The sequence below is a fragment of the Peromyscus eremicus genome, chromosome X (genome assembly GCF_949786415.1).
Source record: "Peromyscus eremicus chromosome X, PerEre_H2_v1, whole genome shotgun sequence".
Taxonomy (NCBI): Eukaryota; Metazoa; Chordata; class Mammalia; order Rodentia; family Cricetidae; genus Peromyscus; species Peromyscus eremicus.
The window spans coordinates 15,648,082-15,670,427 of record NC_081439.1 but is presented as its reverse complement, the minus strand read 5'-3'; the positions used below and the strand labels follow the sequence as shown (position 1 = coordinate 15,670,427).

Here is a 22,346-nt window from a genome sequence, read left to right as displayed (position 1 = left end):
CATCTCAGCCAGTAGTTACTAGTTCCCTGTTGGAAACCTTGTGTGAAGACATTGTGTACATAGCCAAGCCTCTTCCTTCACCTTGAGAAAGGCTTGTAAATCCTGTGACATGCTTTTGGAAGGAAAGAGGATAGTGGATCAAGAAAGACATTTTGTTCCTCATTCTGGAAGATTTCTTGGTTTGAGAAAGCCATTATTTCCAAGGGACAGTCCATCTTTAGTTGAGACCTACTTGGTGTTCTAGTATCAGAGGCTACCTGCAGCTCAGCTTTCCAGGTGTACCAGTGAAGAGGAGAGCCCTGTATTTTTGTTGAAACCATTGAGAAAGCTACTTCAAGTCTGCTAAGGGGTTTAGCTCTTTGTACAACTTCCAATACAGTTTCAGAGCATTTCTCTCCTCTTCCTAAATGTGGCTTTTTCTGTCAGTAAAATAGATTGGTCAGACCACCAAGTAATCTGTGGTTTCTTTGTGGGGCTGGAACTTGTCTGAATGAGTCAGTCTAGTACAGTTCCCTGTTCTTTGTCCACCAAAGGGCTACAAATGCTTCAGATTGCTCTTTATTTTCAGAAGCCAATCAGCTAGAAGCACACAACAAAGCAGAGAATAGAAGAAGCCCAGCACCAAATGGAGTGCAGGTGGTTTGGGCATCCAAGGCAGCTGCTTCTTAGGCATAGGTGGTAACATATTGGGGCCCCATGTTCCCAAAGTAGGATCGCTCCCACTCACTCATAAGCTCAAAGTGTACAGGACGATGACAGAAATTGCATGCAGCCACAGACACATCCTGGAGGGGCAGCCCCACCTCAGTCCAGGCTAGCAGCAGCTTCTCTGAAAGGGGATAAAAGAAGAGGGAAAGAATTAGTTAAACGTGGTCTGCTAAAAACCCTTGTTGCTACAAATGCACCAAGATCTTGATTCCCTCAATCCTTTAGGGAACTTGGGTCCAGAAGTGAATTTGGTTGTTTGTTTCAGTGTGACTCATGAATGCCACCATTTGTCTGTTGATGCTGAGATGTATAAAAGACGGGAAATCATGCCTATGACAAGATCAAAACCATTCTGTACTAGCCTGTACCACTCCCTACATAAAGGACATGTATAAGCTCAACAGTGAATCTCTGCTTAGAAAACCCTAACCTGATAAAGATGACACTAAAAGTAATCATACTGTGGTATCGATCTTGTGAGGCAGGGTAGGGGCCGCATTCCTGGGGTGTGTAGGGACCCAGAGGAGGGACTGTGACCCAACTGTAGGAAGTACTTCAGGTGTGTGACTGGTCTCTGTTTTAAACCCCCTTTTTCCCCATCCCTTGCTGGTACGATCTAGTCTTAGGTTCTTAAACACCGTCTGTGTGCTGATGGTTCTGAAATTTTTATTTCCAGCTTTCCTAGAACTCTGTGTCAGTTTCCAGACTTGTACATCCAGTAGCATTTCTGCATGGCTGCCTAATAGCTATATCCAACAACATGGACACACCTGAACTATTCATATCTCTGTCCTCCATATGACTGTTCTGCTCACTTTTCTGCCACTTACCTATACCATCCATCCACACCCATCTTCTTGTTCCCCCAATATAAGAGGACTATTTCTGTCTTTGGCTATTTGCCTTGGACTGTTCTCTGGGATGTCCATTGGATATTTACCCAGCTAACCTCTTTGTCTCCATCAAATCTTTTCTCTAGTGTCACCTGCGGCCCTTCTCTGAGCCAGTGCCTGCCTGCAGTACATATTGTCACCCTTTTGTGCTTTATGTTTTCCCTGAACACTTTGAACTAGAGTGCTAATTGATTGATTGATTTTTTTAAAAAATTAAACATCCCTTTTGACTAGAGTTAAGCTCTGGAAGGGTAGAATTTTGTGTTTTGTCTATTAGTAGGTCCCTAGCACAATGTCTAGCCCATAGTAAGTACACAATAGATATCTATTGAAGAGATGAGTTAAGACTAGAAGATGCAGAGAAGGAAGCCAGTGCTTCTTGACTGAGTCAAGAGAGCAAAGCCCAGTATGGGAACTTGAATTCATTGGACACAGCTAGAGAAGTAAAATGCACATGGCAGGAGAAGAGAGGACAGGACAGGGCACAAACAGCACCACGTACAAAGCACTGACTGTCATACTGAGGAGCTTCAACTCTGGTCTGTAGTCTAGGGGTCTCCACAAATGTGGGGCTACACATCCTCAGCAGTATAAATGGTTTAGCAGGTCCCTCCAACCTGTATTTATTTGTATATTATGGACATTGGTTGTTGTCATTTTGCATATTAAATAGTGATATATATTCTCAGCCTGTGGGTCATCTTGAGTCCCTTACTTTAGATAGAGGTCACTGTTCCAGAGGATAGATTCTAAGAGCTTAGAAAATGTAACAACAGGCAATGAAGAGGTTTAGGAAGTGGAGCAATATTTTGGGGTTTTGGAAAAACCTCAAAGAGACGCAAGGAATTGAGGGGAAAATATATTGATATATTTTTAAGAAATAGCAACAGAGAAAGGAAACTAGGCTTGAAAGAAGTTAAAGAGAAGATGTGCAGGATTTCAGGATGAGTTGGCTATGAGATGGAGTAGTGGAAGATATCTCTAGTATGTCTTTCCTGCGAAAGTGAGCACTCAGAGGCCTAAGCATTGAGAGCTCTCTGACTAAATCCCAGAGCTAGAGAAGAGACTGAAGCATCCACTCATAGAAGCCTAGTAGTGGCCGGGCGTTGCTGGTGCACACCTTTAATCCCAGCACTCGGGAGGCAGAGGCAGGCGGATCTCTGTGAGTTCGAGGCCAGCCTGGACTACAGAGTAAGTTCTAGGACATGCTCCAAAGCTACACAGAGAAACCCTGTCTTGAAAAATCAAATAAAAAAAAAAGAAAAGAAAAAACAAAAAACGAAGCCTTATAGCTATGACCATGGAGGTAAGTCAGGACCCTAGTGTCTATGTGACCATGAACCAGTAACTTTTTAGACTTCAACTTGTACATAGTACAAAATGAAAATTATAAAAGTATCTCTAGCCTGTATATTAAGTGGGTTAATACATTTAAAACAGTGCTTTGCATACGTTAATAATGGATATTCGGCAGCTTTATTTGATGTTTTTTAAGTGAATGAATGGATTAATAGCACCTAACTATCTTCTTCAGATTATCCTGCCTATGTGCTAGACAGAATGACTTGTCAGTACATGCCCTCTGCTTTCCTATCTACTTAGTGCTCCTGGAATTCTTTTAGTCTAGAATCTTAGCACTGTGTCCACGTGTAGTTCAATGTGGACCACAAAGACTTGCTCAACTATAAATCCTTTCTAGTTTTGCTCGGACTCCATAGCCACTTAGCTCATCATATCAGACTAGTCTGTATCTGTCTCCTCTGCCATTGATTGCCTGCATATATTTCATAGAGCAACTTCTATGTGCTAGGTTCTATGTTAAAAAAATGCACCCTGCCAGTATGCATACAAGTAACATCATATGGAATCAACACGTTGTATTTAAGAATACACACACACACACACACACACACACACACACACACACACACACACATATATGTATGTAGTAACAATTGATGAAAAAGGACGCCATGAATTTGAAGGAGAGTGAGGAGGGGTAAATGGGAGGGTGTGTAGGGGGGAAATGGAAGGGAGAAATGTTGTAATTAAATTGCAATCTCAAAAATGCACCCCAAAGAAATACAGTAAACATTGGGTGAATATACCAAAATGTCATCTTTCAGGATAAAACCCAAAGTACTCAGCTCAGCTCTACCAGCCTCTAAACCTAGTCCTTGTTTATGTTGTCTTTGTAGCTCATAGATCAACACCCTCTCATCCTACTATCCTCCATTCCAGCAATTCCTTTTTTCATTGTTGCTTTTGAGACCTGGCCTCCTTAGTCCATACACTGGCTTCAAACTAGCTGTGGTCAAGAATGACCTCGAACTGTTGATCTCTCCACTTCCAGCTTCGAAGTGTTGGGGTTTGGGACATGTGCAGGCAAGCTCAGCTGTTACTGTTCTTCACATGTAGTGTCTCCTCACCTTCCTCCCTGCCTTTCTTTGTGTTCCTTCCTCCTCTCAGAATACTCCTTATCAATCTTCTTCTTTTGGTCCAAAACTACTCACTAGTAAGGTTCGGTTCAGAGGTCCCGTCCCCTAGGAAGTCTATCTTGAATCCTGAAGGTTAGGTTAGTGCCCTCCTCTTTGCTCCCACAACTTTCCCAGGTACTCTCTTTCTTAATCTTTGATGTCACCTGATATCATTGTTTGTGTCCTCTGTTATTTGTGTTTCTATGATTTCCCCAACTAAACTAGAGCCCAGTGAATCTATGGGCTGTTTCCCATTCATTTGTGACCCTGGTATAGAGCCTGGTAGGAAAGTGTAGACACTCATGCTGACTACTTACCCACAAAGTTTTCCATCATCTGAGGGCTGTGATGGGGGGAAGGTGCCAAGCGCAGCAGCTCCTCACCCCGAGGCACAGTTGGGTAGTTGATGGCCTGCACATAGATGCTGTGCTTGGAGAGCAGGAGATCACAGATCTTGCTGTTGAGTGCCGCATCACCTACCTGGGCTCAAAAGAAAGGCCTTTCAGTACCACTCACCCTGGGCCACCATTGCACACTAGCTCCATTAAGGAGGTGGAGGGAACCAGATCAAGGAACACCACTGAATTTGGGGACAGATTGTTTTTTCATAAAGGGCCTAGGCAGTGACAGCTCCAGAATCTATCACAGGGAGACCAGAGCCAGCAATGAGATTTGAAGGAGGGATAGAACTGGTATCTTGTCTTGATACTCTTTGTACAACAAGTGTGTTGGTTAAATTGGCGTGGTTGGAAAGCCAAGGTACCTCTGGGCTACTGTCACTAGGTTAATTTAATAATTAGACAGTTAAACAGTGACTCCAGTTGGTCCTCTGTATCTCTGTGTTCTTTATTCAAGTATTCATCCAGCCTCAGATTAAAAAGAAAACATTCAAATATCTAATTTATGGACTCTCCTTGTTGATACTTCCCAGACAATACAGTTTAGTGGCTAAGTAGTTTATGTTTGAATTTGGTATCATTGGTGATCTAGAGAAGATTAAATGTATCTTGGAGGACTGAGTAGATTATATGGAAATGTAGCACTGTTTTGTACAAACTGATGAGAACATTTACGGATTATGATATGGGCCGATGATAAGAGCCGTGGGCAGGGCTGGAACCAATCCTTCATGGTTACTATTCTTTCCTTCTCATCCACAAAATTGTTACAAGAAGTGTCTGTCCTTCTTACACCCTGACTTAACTGACTCACATGAATAGATGTTCTTTAAGAAAGGAGCAGTGGTTGATTTTAGAAGTAGGAAACATTTAAACACAGCTAGGGATTCAAAGTACCAGCTATTTCTATGGCTTTTTTTTTAACCTCAATTGTTAGTAACAAGTATGTTTTACAGTATAATCAGGTGTGAGTATATACAAACCTGAACAAATTAGCAGCCTTTACTGTGTGTTGTATGCTCCAACATTTTCTATTCTGTATTTCCCTATTTTAGTGCTAAGTATAACCCATTAAACTGATTTTATGATCCACTGACAGTTTTTATAAACAACTTAAAAAACACTAAGTTATAAGCTCAATATTGTGAGGATCAGAGCAATTTAGTAGTAGTGGGGCAATGATTGATGCAAAAAAGATAGGTTAATCTATATTGGCTAATTTTTCAAAACAGGGAGCAAAGTCTATATTTGTGGGGGAGGGTCATAAGAAAGCAAAGTGTTGATTGAAGGGGCAGGAAGCAGTTTACTGGAAATAGGAAGGCTCCAGGAAAGGGAGGTGGGGAAGGCAGGGGGCATGATGGGTTTCTTACCCTGATGGGGATGATGTGGCTGGGGCAGGGGATGACGGGAAAGCCCCTGTCCATTAGTAGCTGGCGCATATGCTTGACATTGCGCTGATGTGCCCGCCTCAGGGCTTGCCCCTCCTCTCCCTTGAGTAGACGCACAGATTCTAGAGCCCCCGAGAGCACCATTGGAGGCAGTGAAGTGGTGAAGATGAAGCCTGCAGCATAGGAGCGCACCATGTCCACCAAGTCCCGAGTGCTGGCGATATAGCCACCGACGCAGCCGAAGGCCTTGCCTACAACCAAGCAATACAAGTTATGCATAGACCTGATGATCAGACCCCAGAGAGGCAGGGTAAGGCCCCAGGTAACACAGGCAGGTACACCAGAAGCTGGGGCTCTGGACTCCCTTCCCAGTCCACTGTGCATCTCTCCTGTGCGTGTCAGAGTTGATAGTTCTGTGGTTCTGAGATAGGACTGCCACATACTGCCATATGTGCTGACTAGATAGGCAGGAGCAGGGTGGGGACCTTTAGTTGGTTAGGGCCTAGAGAATAACTAAGATGAGACTTGGGGCTGGTGTTGGTAGGGAAACAGTTTTCTTATTCCAGCTGAGTCCAGCTGTTTGGTGCATTTCAGGAACCTTTTAGAAAAACTTATCCAGAATTTCTCAGTGACTGTACAATGCAATGGGAAAGAGATGAATTGGTAGGACAAAAGCCTGGGATAATAAATTCTTTCCAAACAACCCCTGTAGCTGTAAACAGGAAGAAGAAATAGGTCTGATGGAGGCCACTTCTCTAGATTGCATCTAAGGGAGGCCCAAAGTGTTTGCTCACTGCTGGCTAGTTTTATGTCAACTTGACTCTTGAAGCAAGAGTCATCTGAGAGGAGCGGCCCTCAATTGGGAAAATGCCTCCATAAGACTGGGCTGTAGGCAAGTCTGTAGGGCAGTTTTTAATCAGTGATTGATATGGGAGGACCCAGCCCATTTTGGATAATGCCACTCTGGGCTAGTGGTCCTGGGCGAGAAAGCAGGCTAAAGAAGCCATGAGGAGCAAGCCAGTAAGCAGCCCCCCTCCATGGCTTCTGCATGAGCTCTTGCCTCCAGGTTTTCACCTGGTTTGAGTTCCTGCTCTGGCTTCCCTCTTCCTGCCTTGGCTTCTCTCAGTGGACTGATTCGGGATATGTAAGCCAAATCAACCCTTTCCTCCTCAAGTTGCTTTTGGTCATGGGGTTTCATCACAGCAATAGTAACCCTAACTAAGACACTCACCAAGAGTTCCAGAGATGATGTCAAGCTTGTGCATAATTCCATCACGCTCCCCAATCCCTGCACCCCGGGTTCCATACAGTCCTACAGCATGGACTTCATCCACGAAGGTCAGGGCCCCATACTGGTGGGCCATATCACACAGTTCCTCCAGAGGACAGATGGCACCTGAGAAAAGCCCAGGGAAAGGAGTGGGAAATCATAACCCTTCCCCAGCTCCATTTCCTATATGGAATTAACTGTTTTCTCATTTAAGCCTGCTTTGACTTAGGAAAAGGTGTTGTAGACAAGGGGGAAGGTGTCTGCCCTCATTTGGGAGTATTCCAAGTATCAACCATTTGAACCCCACTCATACCCCAGTTCTTGGTGATTGTGTTCACCCCCGCCCTGTGTATTTCCCCATTCTGTCATTATTTTTACTTCATTTTGACAATTTTGTTTCTATCATCTGTAGCCTCTCTGCTGCCCCCATCACTTCCGGGATTATACATTTCTATCTAGAGGTGGCAGTCACTATATTACACCTGTGTTTAGCTTGAAAAACACCATGTTCTGCTCGAATTTACATAGCCCTCCCTGGAGAGCCGCTCGTCCCCATCAACATCAGTATTCTTCACTGGCCCTCCTGTGTCTGTCTGTTTGGATTTCTGTCACTGTCTTCTTTGGTGTCCACGCTTTTTTCTCTTTCTCTGTCTCTGCCTTTCTTCTCTTCTCCCTCTGCTCTAGCTCCTTACTTTCTCACCTTTTCCTCAGTGTGTTCCTTTCTTCTGCATGCTTTCTCTGTACCCTTGTGTTTCATTCCAAGTTCCTTTATGTTTCTGCTTTGTTGAGTTTTCGGGTCTCTGTGAGGGTGGTTTTTCTCTGAGGAACCTCTTCCTCAGGTTCTGTCACAATGGATCTAATTAGAAGCTATGTCATAGTCTTCCATTTTCCATACCTATTTAGTATTTTTCGTGCTATTTTAGATGTCATCTGAATAGACTTTGTGGCCATTCTTAATATTCTAAGACCATACAACTTCTGCTATCCCTCTGCTCCCTGGAAATTGCTGAGGTAAAGAAAATTGGAATACAGAAGAAACTTTTTCAGATGGAAACAGGGGCCCTGGACCAGGAATAAAACCTATAATGGGGGAAAAGGTAGCTAACCATAAGGACAACCAACAACAGGAGATGGAACTTGAGACAAGACAGTTATGATGATTCTGGTATCATTTCAGAAGCAGAAATCCACCTCTAGACTTGACAGGTTAGGCAGTTTCCACCAGGAAAATAAGGAGCGATTCATTTGCAAGCAGAACTAGTGTGATTGCAGCCATAACTTCCACTAGGAAAATTGAATAATTGTTCCATGATAAAAATATGCAAGAATGATGATTTTACTTTCCTTATGGTTGTAGAAATGTGCTCATGGGCATGACAGTGAGTACCTTGTGTGTGTGAATTCATGTAGTGTTCAGGGATATTCTAGTATCATTACCAGCATTTTGCAAATCAACTAACTGCAACACAAGGCAACTTTAAAAACTCGCACTAGGGGCTGGTAAAGTAGCTGAGCAGGTGACAGTGCCTGCTGCACAGCTTGGTGACATTTCCAGAACCTGATAGATTTCCACAACCAAGATGGAAGGAGTGAACCAACTTCACAGAGTTGTCCTCTGACCTCCACACGTGTTCTGTGTCATGGGTGCCCACATACAGATACATAATACATACATAATAATAGATACATCTTTTTTTAAACTTGCTCAAGCTAATAGTTATGCTAGTATTTGAACATGGACAGTTTGTGATTGCATGATATTTTTGGTGCTTGTGGTTATATAAATCAGGGAATACCAAGGATCCACTCTTGTTTCAATTGGAAAAGTGGCACCTTGACAAGAAATGAGGAGCTCTTCCTTTAAGTAAATCCGGAAACAGATACCTAAACACATGCCTTCTGGAGCACAGAACCATTAATAGAAAGCTCTGGGCATCATTTCAGTTGTATAAGAAAGGAGGGGAGAATAAAGTCATTCATTTCTGTTAAAGTGTAATAAATGGAATGACTTCCATCACCTACAATTCTACAACCAGACATTTTACCCTGGAGAAAACTGGGGCTCAGAGAGTTTGAAAATTCCCCAAGTTCACACAGATATTATATATCAAAGGTGGGAGTTAAATCCAAATCTGTCTGACTTGAAAACCTGTTCTGACTCCAATGCTTCCTAGTGGACCATGGAATCCTAGGCAGGAGTTTGTAAAACTTGCCCCTGTAGAGAGCAGACACTGCCATGACTGACTTACATATCATTCCTTATGGAAAGAGTGTCATGCAGGGAAATAGAGTTATTTATGTGCCTAGTAAGAAAATAATCACTTTGCCATCAACTTGATAAGGCACTAAAACAAACTTTGATGCTCTTTGTGGACTTTAGTTTCTTTGTGTATAAGAATGTAATAGCTTGTACAATCCTTCCTCCCAAAAGAAAACCCACAGAATCAACTAACCTGGCCTCCTAGGAGCTCACAGAGATTGAACCAACAACCAGGGAGCCTGCATGGGACCGACTTAGGCACTCTGCATGCATGTGACAAGTTACGTAGCTTGCTCTATTTGTAGGACTAAGAGTGGGAGCAGGGGCTGTCCCTAGTGCTTTGTCTGGCTTTTGGGAACCTATTCCTCGTACTGGGTTGCCTTGTCCAGCCTTAATACAAGGGGAGGTGCTTAGTCTTACTGCAACTTGATATACCATGTTTAGTTGATAACCATGAGAGGCCTGCCTTTTTCTGAACAGAAATGGAGGAGGAGTAGATTGGAGAAGGCAGAGGGGAAGTAAAAGGAGGGAATGAAAGGAGAGGGGGGTGGGAAACTGTGGTTGGGATGTAAAATAAATAAATAAATTTAATTAAAAAAAATGTAATAACTGCCTCTCCTTTGGCATTTGCTACTTGTATGACCTGTGGCTTCACTTGTTCATGTCTCAGTTTCTTCATGCAATAATAATAATAACAATAATAATAATAATAATAATAGAACCTACTTCATAGACTCATCATGAGGATTTAGTAAATTAATACATGTAAACTATGAATAACTGCATAGCATACTAAACACCATATAAATGTTAGTTGTTATTATCTTCATGTTTTTGTGAGATATCAATACTAGTCAACGTGCACTCAAACACATACATACATACCATCCATGGAGTGAACAGTCTCAAAGGCCACAATTTTGGGTGTCTTGGGATTAGACTTCTCAAGAAGTTTCTTCAGGTGGTCTGGGTCATTGTGCCTGAAGACAAACTTGGCTACACCACTATTGCGAATACCTTGGATCATGGAAGCATGATTGCCTGCATCGGAGTAGATCTCACATCCTGAGGAAACAGATGTGTAATTGTTAAGCTTCTGTCTCAGTACTCCCACTTTACACTCTGGGTGTGGCCTGGCAGAAGAAAGACTAACCCCTTTCCCCTCTGAAGCCCTGCTCTCCTTCCTCTTCCTGGGTTAACCTTTGTGACACACCTCTTCCTCCCTTGTCACAACTCCCCTGCCCAGGCACTCTTACACTCCTCCCTCCAAGGACGCATAGCCATGACCTCTGACTATCTTGAGGGGAAAGAAAATTAAATTTCCCAGGCATCTTAAGTTTCCCAATGACAGGGTTTAGGTTCATTCTCCTCGACACTTGGAAAATCAAAGCTTGGAAAAGGATTCACAGAGAAAGCTTATAGACTTGGACTGACGCTATGAGGTTCTCCCTGGACTCCTTGACACTTCACCTTTTCCAGGTAGCACCCATCTGTTTATATTATAGGGAAGGATGCTTATCAGGTTTCACTGTTAGAATCATTCACAGCAAAAAGAGCAGAGAATGACCGATGACAAGCTCAGCACCACAAAAGGGTTTTCTTCAGGACAGGAGTTCAGAGATTCTTACGAGGCTACACTGGGATGGTAGGAAGGTATGGAATGTGGGAAGGGATTGATCTGTTCCATAGAACCCTCAAATTTCACAGACACCAAGGAATTGTGGTCTTTAATAAAATAAGGAACAACTTCTATTGGAGAAAAATGAATCATGGTTTCTTCCAAGACTTGGCTTGCCTAGCTAGAAGTTTCTTGAGAGCAAAGCCCAAACATTTTTATCTTTATATCCCTTGTTCCCAGTATAAGGTACATACAATGCTAAGGAAACATTTTTAATGACTAATGACTAATTTATAAATGGGTGGAAGAGTAAGAGAGGGATGTCAAAAGATGAGATTTAAAAGATATATGTGTGATAGAATTCAGTTTTTGTTTTTTGAGTTAGAGTCTCATTCTGTAACCCAGACTAGCCTGTAATCCACTATGTAGTCCTTTGGACTCAGCCTTCCAAGTACTATGATTACAGATGTAGATCCATGCCCTTCTTAAGACTTGGTTTAGTTAGAAGCCATGATGTAGAGTTTACATTTGATCCTAGGGGCAAGAGGGATCCATTAAAGAATTTTAAACAGGGAAAGGACAGAGATAGATTATATAATGAAACGTTGTTTTGAAGGTGAGTTGGCAAAATTGTCCCAGAGACTTGAAAAGCGAGTAGAGGTTAAGGAATGTGGCAATTTAGTAGCCTCTCTCTGAGCACTTAGATGAGCCCAGGATTGACATAGATGTGGAGCATTGGCTCAATCTGAGATTCAGACTGGAAGGCATATGACAGGATGACATTAACTGGAGAGTGGAAAAATGGGAAGAAGGGCTCTAGTGCATAGTTGAAGGGATGCCTTTAGCAAAAGGGTATATTTCACGGTAAAGGGAAACAGTGAAGAAATGTTGATGAACAGATAGATTCATAGGTTGCATGTCAATAAGTAAGGAAAAGCTATCCAGTGGTTTCTGTATTATTTGTGTAAGACCTGGGTTATTTGTTAAGAGTGAAGGATGCAGGTAAAGGTTTCAGAGAAAAGTATTTTTAAATCTCATAGAGACAAAAGACTGTGTATTAGAAATGATGAATTTATGGTGTTGCCGTTCTGTGAGGTTAGGTGCTGTTCCCTTGGTGCTGGCCCTCAACCTAGTGTGGTAGGAGTGAAAGCAGAGGGATGTAATCATCCACTGTTAAGACTATTCATGGCAAGTGAAAGGGAAGAGCAGAGGAAGCAAGTGAACTCAATAGAGGGGCCGCAAGTGAAGCTGGATGCTTTATTGCAGGACACCAGCCTTGAACAAATCTCAGACCTTGTGCTCACCTGGCAGAAGCTTGGCCAGTGTAAAGAGAGTGGAATCGTTGGCCACAAAACAGGAGGAGAAGAGCAGGGCTGAGTCCTTCCGGTGCAGTTCAGCCAGCTCCTGTTCAAGTTCTACATGAAACTTGCTGGTACCTGAGATATTGCGAGTACCACCAGCTCCAGCTCCATGATTCTGCAGGGTCTCCCTGGCCCCAAGAAAACAGAAAAACAAAAACAAAAACAAAACCTTGTTAGGCACTGAGCAAATATGAAACCCCTCCTTAATGTGATCAGTGCTAACTTAAGTAGTCCTGTGTAAATGGTGTCCTGGGTAAGTGGTTCTTAACCTGCCTAATGCTCAGACCCCTTAATACAATTCCTCATGTTGTGGTGACCCCCAACCATAAAATTATTTTCATTGCTTCTTCATAACTGTAATTTTGCTACTGTTATAAATTGCAATGTAAATATCTGATATGGAGGATGGTTATAGGCGAAACCTGTAAAAGGGTCGTTCAAGCCCCAAAGGAGTCATGACCCACAGGTTGAGAAGCGCAGAAGTAGGGGAAAAAATGAGAAAGGTAGAGATGGAAGTAGAAACGAGATATAGGCTGCTGGTGGTGGTGGCGCACACCTTTAATCCCAGCACTCGGGAGACAGAGGCAGGTGGATCTCTGTGAGTTTGAGGCCCGCCTGATCTACAGAGTGAGTTCCAGGACCGCCAGGGCTGTTACACAGAGAAACCCTGTCTAACCCCCCGACCCCCAAAAGAAATTAGATATAGCTTGAGTAGTTTAGAAAAGCTAAAGGAAGTCCTGTCTCTCTTGTCCCCCGCCCCCCTCCCACACCATTCTGTACTTCGGTTTCTGGTTCATGGAATCAGGGAGCCTTTCTTGATTTCCATTATTGTCCTGCACAGCAAACACAGTAGTTGAGAAATTGTGATGTGTTGACTGATTTAGTTTGCATCTGAGGACTAGATATACTAGGGACACCTTGTACAGAAGAGATGGTGGTGGGACTAAGGTGTCCACTGCTAGTGTGGCTCTCGATCTTTAGATGTGTCCCACAGCTCATAGTGCATACTCTAGCACACTCTACTACTCACTGTATGGCCTGCAAGACACGAGGGTGCCTGCTTATGCCCAAATAGTCATTACTACACCAGACTGAAACATCCTTGGAGGCCATAGATGCCTCGGAGAAGTGTTGGGCAAAGGGGTAGGCATCAGCCCAGCGATTCACAGTCTTGAACACACGGTAGGTGTGGTCCTTTTTCTTCTCCATGATCTTGTCTCTGAAAAATTGATCATAACCGAAGGCCTGGCTTCCTGCAGGAATAGAAATAGAGATAAGAATAATTCAATTCAAATCGCTTCCTGACTAGTCTTTATTTTACTCATGTTGTTGATTTTGAGTTTTCTAATTCTCTTCCCATGTATTATCATTTATTTGCTCAACAAATACCTTACTGGTTCTCATTAATTCTCCTTTTTCTTCTATTGTTTAATATGATATACGTATATGCCTGTGTGTATGCAAACCTTCAGGTGTATTCATGCTATGGTGCATGTGTGGAATTCAGAGAACAGCTGCAGACGTCAGTCCCTCTTTCCACTCTGTTTGAGACGGGGTCTCTGGTTCACAATGGCATGCAGCAGACTAGCTGGCCCTTCAGCTTCTAAGGATTTTCCTGTCTCTGTCTTCCATCTCTCCCCAGGACCGTGCTGAGATTATCAACATGTGTGCTGCATTTGACTTTTATATGGGTTGTGGGCACTCAAATGCAGGTTGTGCTTACACAGCAGGCATTTTACCCACGGAGCTCACCCAGCCCTGGTTCCCACTATTTCATTCAACCATCCCTTTGCTTACTCATTCATTGACTCAATAAGTCATTCACAGATTTAGTCACACTTTCCACTCTTAGCATGGCCTCATCTTTCTTTCCAGAGTTAGTGTGGAAGATGCCTTCCAGGAGTGACTACTTCAGTCTCAGGGAAGGAAATATTGCTAGATCTAGTTTTCACTCATGTCTCCTCACCTGATAGCTATGTGATTCTAAGCCAGCAAAGAATCTTCTCTACTGCAAAAATTAAACACAAAAAAAAAACCCCACAAATCTTCCAGTTGGTAAATAGGCTGGTGAACTGAATAGACAATTCTCAAAAGAAGAATTCAAATAGATACTAAATACTTTCCATACTTAGCCTCCAGAGAGATGCAGATTTAAACTACTTTTCAATTCCATCTCACTTCAGTCAGAATGGCTATTGTCAGGAAAACAAATGACAACAAATTTTGGCAAGTGTGCAGTCAAAGAGGAACTCTTATACGCTAAGGGTGGGCATGTAAGCTGGTACAGCAACTATGGAAATCAGTATGGAAGTTCCTCTGAAAAGTAACAGGGGTTAGAGAGATGACTCAGCAGCTCGTGCTGCTCTTGTAGAGGACCCTACATCAAGTGTTCAGCAACCACATCCAAAGTGGCTCACAACGTCCTGTAACTCAAGCTCCAGGGGATCCGACATAGCTGGCTTCCAAGGGCACTATCACACGGGTGCATGCACACGCAAATGCATGCATGCATGGTTTAAAAATGATAAAAATAAAACTTCAAAGGAATCAATTAAAAATAGGACTACTATATGACTTATCACTCCTGAGCATAAACCCAAATGACTCTAAGTCAGCATACCACAAAGATACTTGCACATCCATGTTATAGCTACACTGTGCACAATCGCTAGCAAATAGAAGCAGCCATCAACAAATGAATGGATAACGAAGATGTGGTACATATAAAACTATATAATTTTGTGCAGCTATAAAAAATGAAATTATGATATTTGATGGATAATAGATAGAGCTGAAAATCATTATGTTAAACAATATAAGCCAGACGGAATGAAAAATGTTCCATATGTTCTCTCATATATATGTGGGCCCTAAATTTAAAATTGGGTATATAGTGTATGTGTTTGTACATGTGTATTTGTAGGTCAAAAGCTAGAAAGGGGACCATAGGTGGAGGAACAGATCTTAAGGGAAGTAGGAAGTAGAGAAGGCAATAGAATACATGTAATAGGAAAGCAAAAAGAGAGAGCCAACTAGTAAAAAAGGGGAGCCAGGTAAGGGAGGAACAAATGAGAATGAAATATAATAACACATATGTGTGATGATGCCATGCAAAACCCATTACTTGGTATGCCAGCCAAAAGAACTCAATTTTTTAAAATCTTTTTGAAAGAATCCTTTTTTGTTTTAATATCCTCATATGTAGAATGGAGCTTAGAATTCTTTCCTTGCTTAGTTGTGAGAATCCTATGACAACACTCTTTTGTATATGATAATAATAGTATCACAAGTTTAATAATAATACTGGTTGTAATTAAAAATAGCTAGTATTTTATTATATTATCATAGCCAGCACAAATGCATGCCTAAAACATGTAAAACTTACTTCCAGGAGCCTTAAAGATGTTATTTCATTGATTTCTCACATCAACACTATATGGAAAGTTCTAATAGTCTCTGTATTTTCCATTTGAAGGAACTCAGGCATGAAAAGATCAGCTAACTTAACCAAGGTTATATAGCAATTAAATGCCCAGCAAGTAAGTGACGCATTGGTTTAAATAATGAAAAAGATAAAACCTTGAATTGTCTTTGGGTATATTCATATGGATGTAAAACTAACATGCAGTCTAATTGGAAGAATACAAAAGCAATAGAAACAACCTGAATTATAGGTTCTTGATGAAATGAATAATGATATAGCCACACTACAAAACACACTTCAGCCATTAATAATTGTTATGCAGCTTGGTGTGTGTGTGTGTGTGTGTGTGTGTGTAGCCATAGGAAGGTGTGTCTGGGAGAAATACAACAAAAAGTTAATGGGAGATGGTAATTTACTCTTTATTTTCCTGTATCACTTAAAAATAATTCCTTATTCCTATATTAGAAAAATGAATCAAATTCCATTGTGAAAAAATGGATATTGGAGATGGAAAGGGAATCTGTGAAGGGTGAGAAACTTTGAGGGAAATATGGAAAAGAAATAATGGAGGTAAGCCTAATTTTTAATGAGACCTCGTAATAAGCTAGAAATACTACATTAGTATAAGTGTAATTTTATTTTTCCTTATAAATAATTGAGGTAAGTGTTTGACTCAAGTGACTTAGTTACGAAAGCCATGATCCAGCAACACCAGCACTAAAGCTTAATTTTAAAGTCTCTTTGCTTTAAAATCTTCTCATTTCCTATCCTATCCTATGTCATACACCCTTTCAGTAGCTACTTCCTGTTCCCAAGCCCTTTATTTCCATCTTGGCAAACTCACCAGTCATGTTGTTCTGAATCAGGTGTGTAATCGCCCCTTCAATCTGCTCTGGATCCTGGAAACTAGGGAATGCTTGGCTTGGGATGGTTGAATCCAAGGAGCTCAGCAGGTCTGAGAGGGAATATGGAATTCATTGGCATGAAGAGAGAAAAAAGAAAGTATTTGTTGTCCTCTTTAGGTTCAGTGTAATGTATAGAAATTCAAGTTTAGTAAGTATAGACGCCTCCTGGAGAATGTTTCTGCAGAGTAAGCTTTCACTCATCTCTACAAGTAGCAACTCCTAGAATGTCCAGAACCTTCTATAAGATGACTCACACTTGCCACTAAGAGTTCCCTTTGCATAAGGTAACCAGGAAAGGCCTCCTGGGCCCTGTACTTAAGGGACTGGTGCATTTTAGTCTTCCGAACATCATTAAATTTTCATCTTTAACTTTTTTGTTCTTAGTGATAACTCGAAGTGGCCTGTGAAAGATGTCAATAGGATGGCCGTCCCTTAAGTGTAATTGTCTTGGATGCTCTGGCCAGGTTGTCCTTGAACTCTATACCCTTATAAAGAATGACTTATTGACAACAAAAGTTTATTTGAATTTGTTTTAATAAAATTGATAATTCAAAATACTTTTCAGGGAATAAAGGCTAATTACTGGACTACATTGTGTGAAAGCTAAAGGATGTATCTATTCTCTAGCCCTTTCCTTCATACAAACCTAGACTCTCATAATATGGTCCTTCTAAATTTGGGATTCTAGCCTTTTGGATTCCATTTAGCTGCCTAGGAGAGAGGAGGGCCCATTTTAGACTGACAGCTAAAAGTTATGGGAGTTTGCATGTGTACGTGTTGAGGTGGATGCACTTCAGTGCCTGGTCTAATCAACTGCCTATTATGGCTCCCATGCAAAAGGCTCGGAGTGCCCATCCTAGAATGTATACTAGCTTCCCTTGGATTTGCTTAGCTCAAGAGTATGATAAAGTGGGATCAATATTTAGGAACCGAGGTTGGATAGGGTGGAGGTTGTCTCCAACCTGTCTTGAAAGTCTTGACATCCTCTTGGACTTCTGGAGCTGCCTTCTGCACAATCTTGCTCTTCCCATCTTGGAGTTCTGACTTCATGAAAGGACAATGGCTCTTGGCCCAAGATGGAGAGTCTAACAAAGGTAAGAGAGTAATTGGAGGTTCATTCTTAGCTATACATTGTACTTAACCATGATTACTGGGACTTACTGAATCCCAGAGTCCTATTACAGGCTATGATAGAGACAAGGAGTTAAATAAATCTGGTCTTATTGCTGGCAAAATTTCTAAGCAGGAAGAAGTAGCACACACTAACAGCACCTTGGGAACAGTGGAATGGGAGAAAGGACAGGACAAATGAAATCTAGACGATATAAAGGATGAGATGAAGAGTTGGTACTGGATAGGCTAGGGGTCTAGGCAGGCTTTGCAGAAGCAATAATGCCCAAATTCAGTTTTGAATGAGAGGTATGGGAGGAGATAATAGTATAGGAGAAGGTCATATGTCAAATGCAAACTCAAGGAATCATAGGCCAAGAAAATTGATTTGAGCAATTTTAATCCCTTTCAGCATGGATGAAGTATAATGTGTGAAGAACATGGAAATAAGACTATAGCAGTGGTTCTCAACCTGTGGGTCACAACCCTTTGCGGGCATATCAGATATCCTGTATATCAGGTATTTACATTACAATTCATTGGTACTTTTGTGTGACTCCTAACAGTGGGAACAGGGGCTCTCTGACTCTTACTGGCTTTTGGGACCCTACTCCTCATACTGGGTCACCTTGCCTACCTTAATACAAGGGGAGGTGCTTAGTCTTACTGCAACTTGATATGTCATGCTTTATCTATATCCATGGGAGACCTGCCCTTTCCTAAACAGAAACAGGGAAGAGGAGTAGATTGAGGGTGGGAACAGAGGGGTGTAGGGGGAGGGACATGGAGGAGAAGAGGGAGGGGAAACTGCAGCTGGGATGTAAAATAAATAAATTTATTAGTAAAAATTCATAACAGTAATAAAATTATAGTTATGAAGTAGCAACGAAGATAATTTTATGATTGGGGTTATCACGGCATGTTATGGTTGTGGGTCACCATGACATCAGGAGCTGTATTAAAGGGTCACAGCATTAGGAAGGTTGAGAACCCCTGCTCTAGAAAGACCCTGGCAAAAGACACAGCCTGGGTATATTGTTTTAGGTCAATTCATTCTGTCTTGACATTTTTCATACTAACTCTCCAAGCTCTTAAGGAATGATATCAGACCTGGACCCTTGTCTTTATGACCCAGACATTCGCTTTTGCCAATAACCTCTTCTTACCTCCTCCAGCCTTGGTTGCCTTAAGGTGGATTTGAGAGCAGGTTGGTCCATGGGTGGCCAGGATGGGGCAGCGTCCAATACCAAACAGAAACTGGTAAGTCTTAGCCGCTTTGCCTAGGATGCCTGTGGGGCCCCGAGAGAGCACTGGGCAGGACCGTAGCAACACAGCTGCTGCCACCATCTTGAGCCCAAAGTCCTGAGGAAATTGTGGAAGAGGTGAGATTTCATCATGAGGGCCTGGCCAAAAGCCAGGAAGCTCATGCCTGTTGTTAATTCTCTGCTTTAGTTTCCCACTCAGTTTGCTGCCTTCTCAGAGGCCCTCTTGTTATCCTTCTCAGAAAGGACCCCTGCTGTTAAAATGGGAGGGAGAAATGAGAAACACCCTAGATAAAGGGGCAAGGGAGAGACTTCTAAACACGCCAGAAAGCCTGGATTCTGACTCACTCTGCCACCAGCTGCTCAGGGATCCTGAGCATCATTGACATGCCTCTGGGAATGGCAGAATGACACCTGACAATCAACCTTTGATCCACACTTGAAGCCACTGTCTTCCTAAGACTATTAGCCTCAGCAAGGTGGGATGGCACACACTAATCCCACCACTTGGGAGGCAGAGGCATGCCCATCTCTGTGAGTTCAAGACCAGCCTGATCTACAAAGTGGGTTCCAGGACAGCCAGGGTGACACAGAGAAACCCTCTCAAAACACAAAACAAACAAGCAAACAAAAGACTATTATCCTGAACCAAATGAAACTTTGGCCTGCTAATGCAAACAGATCCCATTCACCAGAGCTCCTGAGGATGGATAGTCCTGCAGTGTCCTGAGAATGTTCTACCAACGAGGGAGAAGGAGCTTGAAGCCAGCTGTCAACTTAAGGAGATCCAGGAAACAGGAAAGCACAGGCATGCACCCAACAGGCTGTGTACCACCAGGTTGGTATTTTTATATATTTGAATTTTCTCCTGACTTTTGGTTAAACACAGGTAAAGGCAGAGGTGAAAATAAGACCCAAGAAGGCTGAAAGACATAATCTGTGTAGGTCAATGAGGAAGACAGAGGCCAAAGTAAAGAAAGATAGGGGTGCCGGGCGGTGGTGGCGCACGCCTTTAATCCCAGCACTCGGGAGGCAGAGGCAAGTGGATCTCTGTGAGTTTGAGGCCAGCCTGGTCTACAGAGAGAGATCCAGGAAAGGCGCAAAGCTACACAGAGAAACCCTATCTCAAAGAAAAAGAAAAAAAGAAAGATAGGGGAAATCAATGGAAAAAGACAAAGCAGGTGACATATAACTGTCAGGGAGCATTGTCTGAATTTTGGAGTAAGTTAATGAACAGGTATGATCTTCAGTAGAGAGAGAAGGGAAGTAGGGACGAGTCAAGACAACTTCAGAAAGATAAAAGAAGAAAGAAAGGTGGTGGAGGAGGAAGACCAGAACCTGAGGAAGAGAAAGCCTTCAAAGCTTGAAGGAAGGGCACAGGGTAGAGATAAAAACAATGGAGAGGAAGATTGATACTGAAAGACAAGACAAGAGGATGATGGGCAACCCAGGAAACAGGGAGAGATAAGAAGACAAGAGAAAGAGAAGCTGGGAATGTACCAGTAGGGACAAACAGAGGGACACAAAGGGGCTGTCACGTAGCAGGAGAGGGGACTCGAGCAAGGGCAGAGTGGGACACCAAGATAAAGGGGTAGGGTTAGACAATACAGGCTTAGTGGAAGGGGACCATGGCCCTACTGGGGATGGGGGGAGAAACTGAATGAAAAAGAGAAGTGGGTTTGTTAAAAACTCCAAAGATCAAGAGACAGCGATAGGGGCAGAAGAGACGGCTCAGTGCTTAAGAGGGAGTACTGTCTTCCAGGTTTGACCCTCAGCACTCCAGCTGTGTGGCTCACAACTGCCGGTCACCCCAGCTCCAGGCAGTCTGATGCCTCTGGCTTCCACAGGCCTGGCATTCACATATACACACCTCTGCACAGATACGCACACGCACACGCACATGCACACACATCGAAAATAATAAATCTATGTTTAAAAAGGAAACAGGTAGGTATAGGGGAGGAAGAAGCCTATAAGGAGGTAAGATTGAGAGATAACAAAATGAAAGACAGAACAAGAGTGAGAAACAGATTGGAAGAAAAGGAACCAATTGGAGAGCCAGGATCAAAGGGTGGACAGGATACAGACCAGTACAATAGGAGAGATAGGAGGGAAGGTGGGAAGACTGAGGCCCAGCTCTGCCAAGAAAGCTACTGAGTACAGTCCAGTAGCCCCTGCAGTGTATAGAGCCTTACTATGTGAGGGACAAGGGAGTATGAGGAACTCATGGCCTATCCTGTCGGTGACTTCCTTCATTTCCCGAATCTCACAGAGCAAGCACCCACCTCTAGCAACCCAGTCATCTTTTCCACTTTAGAACATCCTCCCTGTCTCCCAGGCTTGTCACAGCAGCCTGAGTTAGTTTGTGGGCCTGGGCATATGGGCCCTGGAATGGTAAAAAGCAGGAAGCTGGTTGGAAGGATTAAATGAAAAACAAAAACTAAACTAAATACATGTGAACCTTTGAGCATAAAAAGTTTGATTTTCTTATTTAAATTCTGGCTTCCTAGCTTCTTTGTTCAATGTTTTGGGGCAAGGCACTCCTCCTTTCTGGGTCTTGGCTTTGATGAGTTGTCAAATGTGAGGTAATTATGCCTATATCACATGGTAGGCCATTGATTGGATCCAGTGCCTACCTCATATCTGGAAATAAGAGTCTCCCTTCTGCCTGCCTGTCCGTAAAGGCTAAAGCACCCAAGGCTGAGCCTGCAGACCATAGATAAAGCCCCCAGAGTTTATCACCTCTGGGGTCTGGCCACTCCCTAAGATGAGCCCAGGGCGTGGGAGAGAAGAAGAAACCCTTCCTGGAATCACGTCTGAGCATCTGGCCCAGGCTGGCTCTGGCAATCTGTAGTGAGTCAAGATGGATGGCCTAGGTCCTTGCAAGTTCCTACAAATGTCTCCGACATCAATACTGACAACAACAATTGCAACAACGTTGAAGTATGTAGTGAGAAGGAAAGGCCTTGAGATTAGAGGCAGAGTACAGTCCTGCCCTGAAATGATGGTGGATCGAGGCCTGCTCCCCATGTAAAAAAACTGAAAAGGTCAAGTATACTTATCATCTCTATGGAGCTATTGGCCATAATGTACTGAGGGTCCTGGGGAAAATACAAAGTCCTTCTTGATGTGGATTGAATTCTTGAGTTATTTTAAAGCTTCAATTACAACTTCTCTTGTCCCATCCTGATCTTCCTGAACATCATTATGACTTATAACTTTGTAGTGCAGTTACTTTGGACTCTGTGTCCACTGCAGAACACTATTTAATA

At 42.7% G+C, this 22,346-nt stretch overlaps 1 protein-coding gene across 1 annotated transcript; it reads right to left on the bottom strand.

Moving 5' to 3' along the window:
• Positions 1-559: 559 nt before the first annotated feature.
• Alas2 (5'-aminolevulinate synthase 2) lies at positions 560-19,171 on the bottom strand. Its single transcript, XM_059250206.1, has 10 exons — positions 18,979-19,171; positions 17,665-17,787; positions 16,642-16,752; positions 13,404-13,626; positions 12,317-12,501; positions 10,280-10,459; positions 7,096-7,260; positions 5,847-6,115; positions 4,396-4,558; positions 560-829 (listed from the first exon to the last, which is right to left on the bottom strand). Exons 1-10 carry the CDS (start codon positions 19,157-19,159, stop codon positions 666-668), a joined length of 1,764 nt encoding a protein of 587 aa, XP_059106189.1. The 5' UTR covers positions 19,160-19,171; the 3' UTR covers positions 560-665.
• Positions 19,172-22,346: the final 3,175 nt, after the last annotated feature.

What these genes read in the sequence shown, in the direction of transcription:
- Alas2 (XM_059250206.1), bottom strand. Translation starts at nt 19,159, where the DNA reads ATGGTGGCAGCAGCTGTGTTGCTACGGTCCTGCCCAGTGCTCTCTCGG. An exon ending in CGTGTCTTGCAGGCCATACA is followed by an intron (nt 12,502 to 13,403) that starts GTGAGTAGTAGA and finishes TCTTGGGGCCAG; the next exon opens with GGAGACCCTGCAGAATCATG. An exon ending in GACTGTTCACTCCATGGATG is followed by an intron (nt 7,261 to 10,279) that starts GTATGTATGTAT and finishes GGCTTTTCTCAG; the next exon opens with GTGCCATCTGTCCTCTGGAG.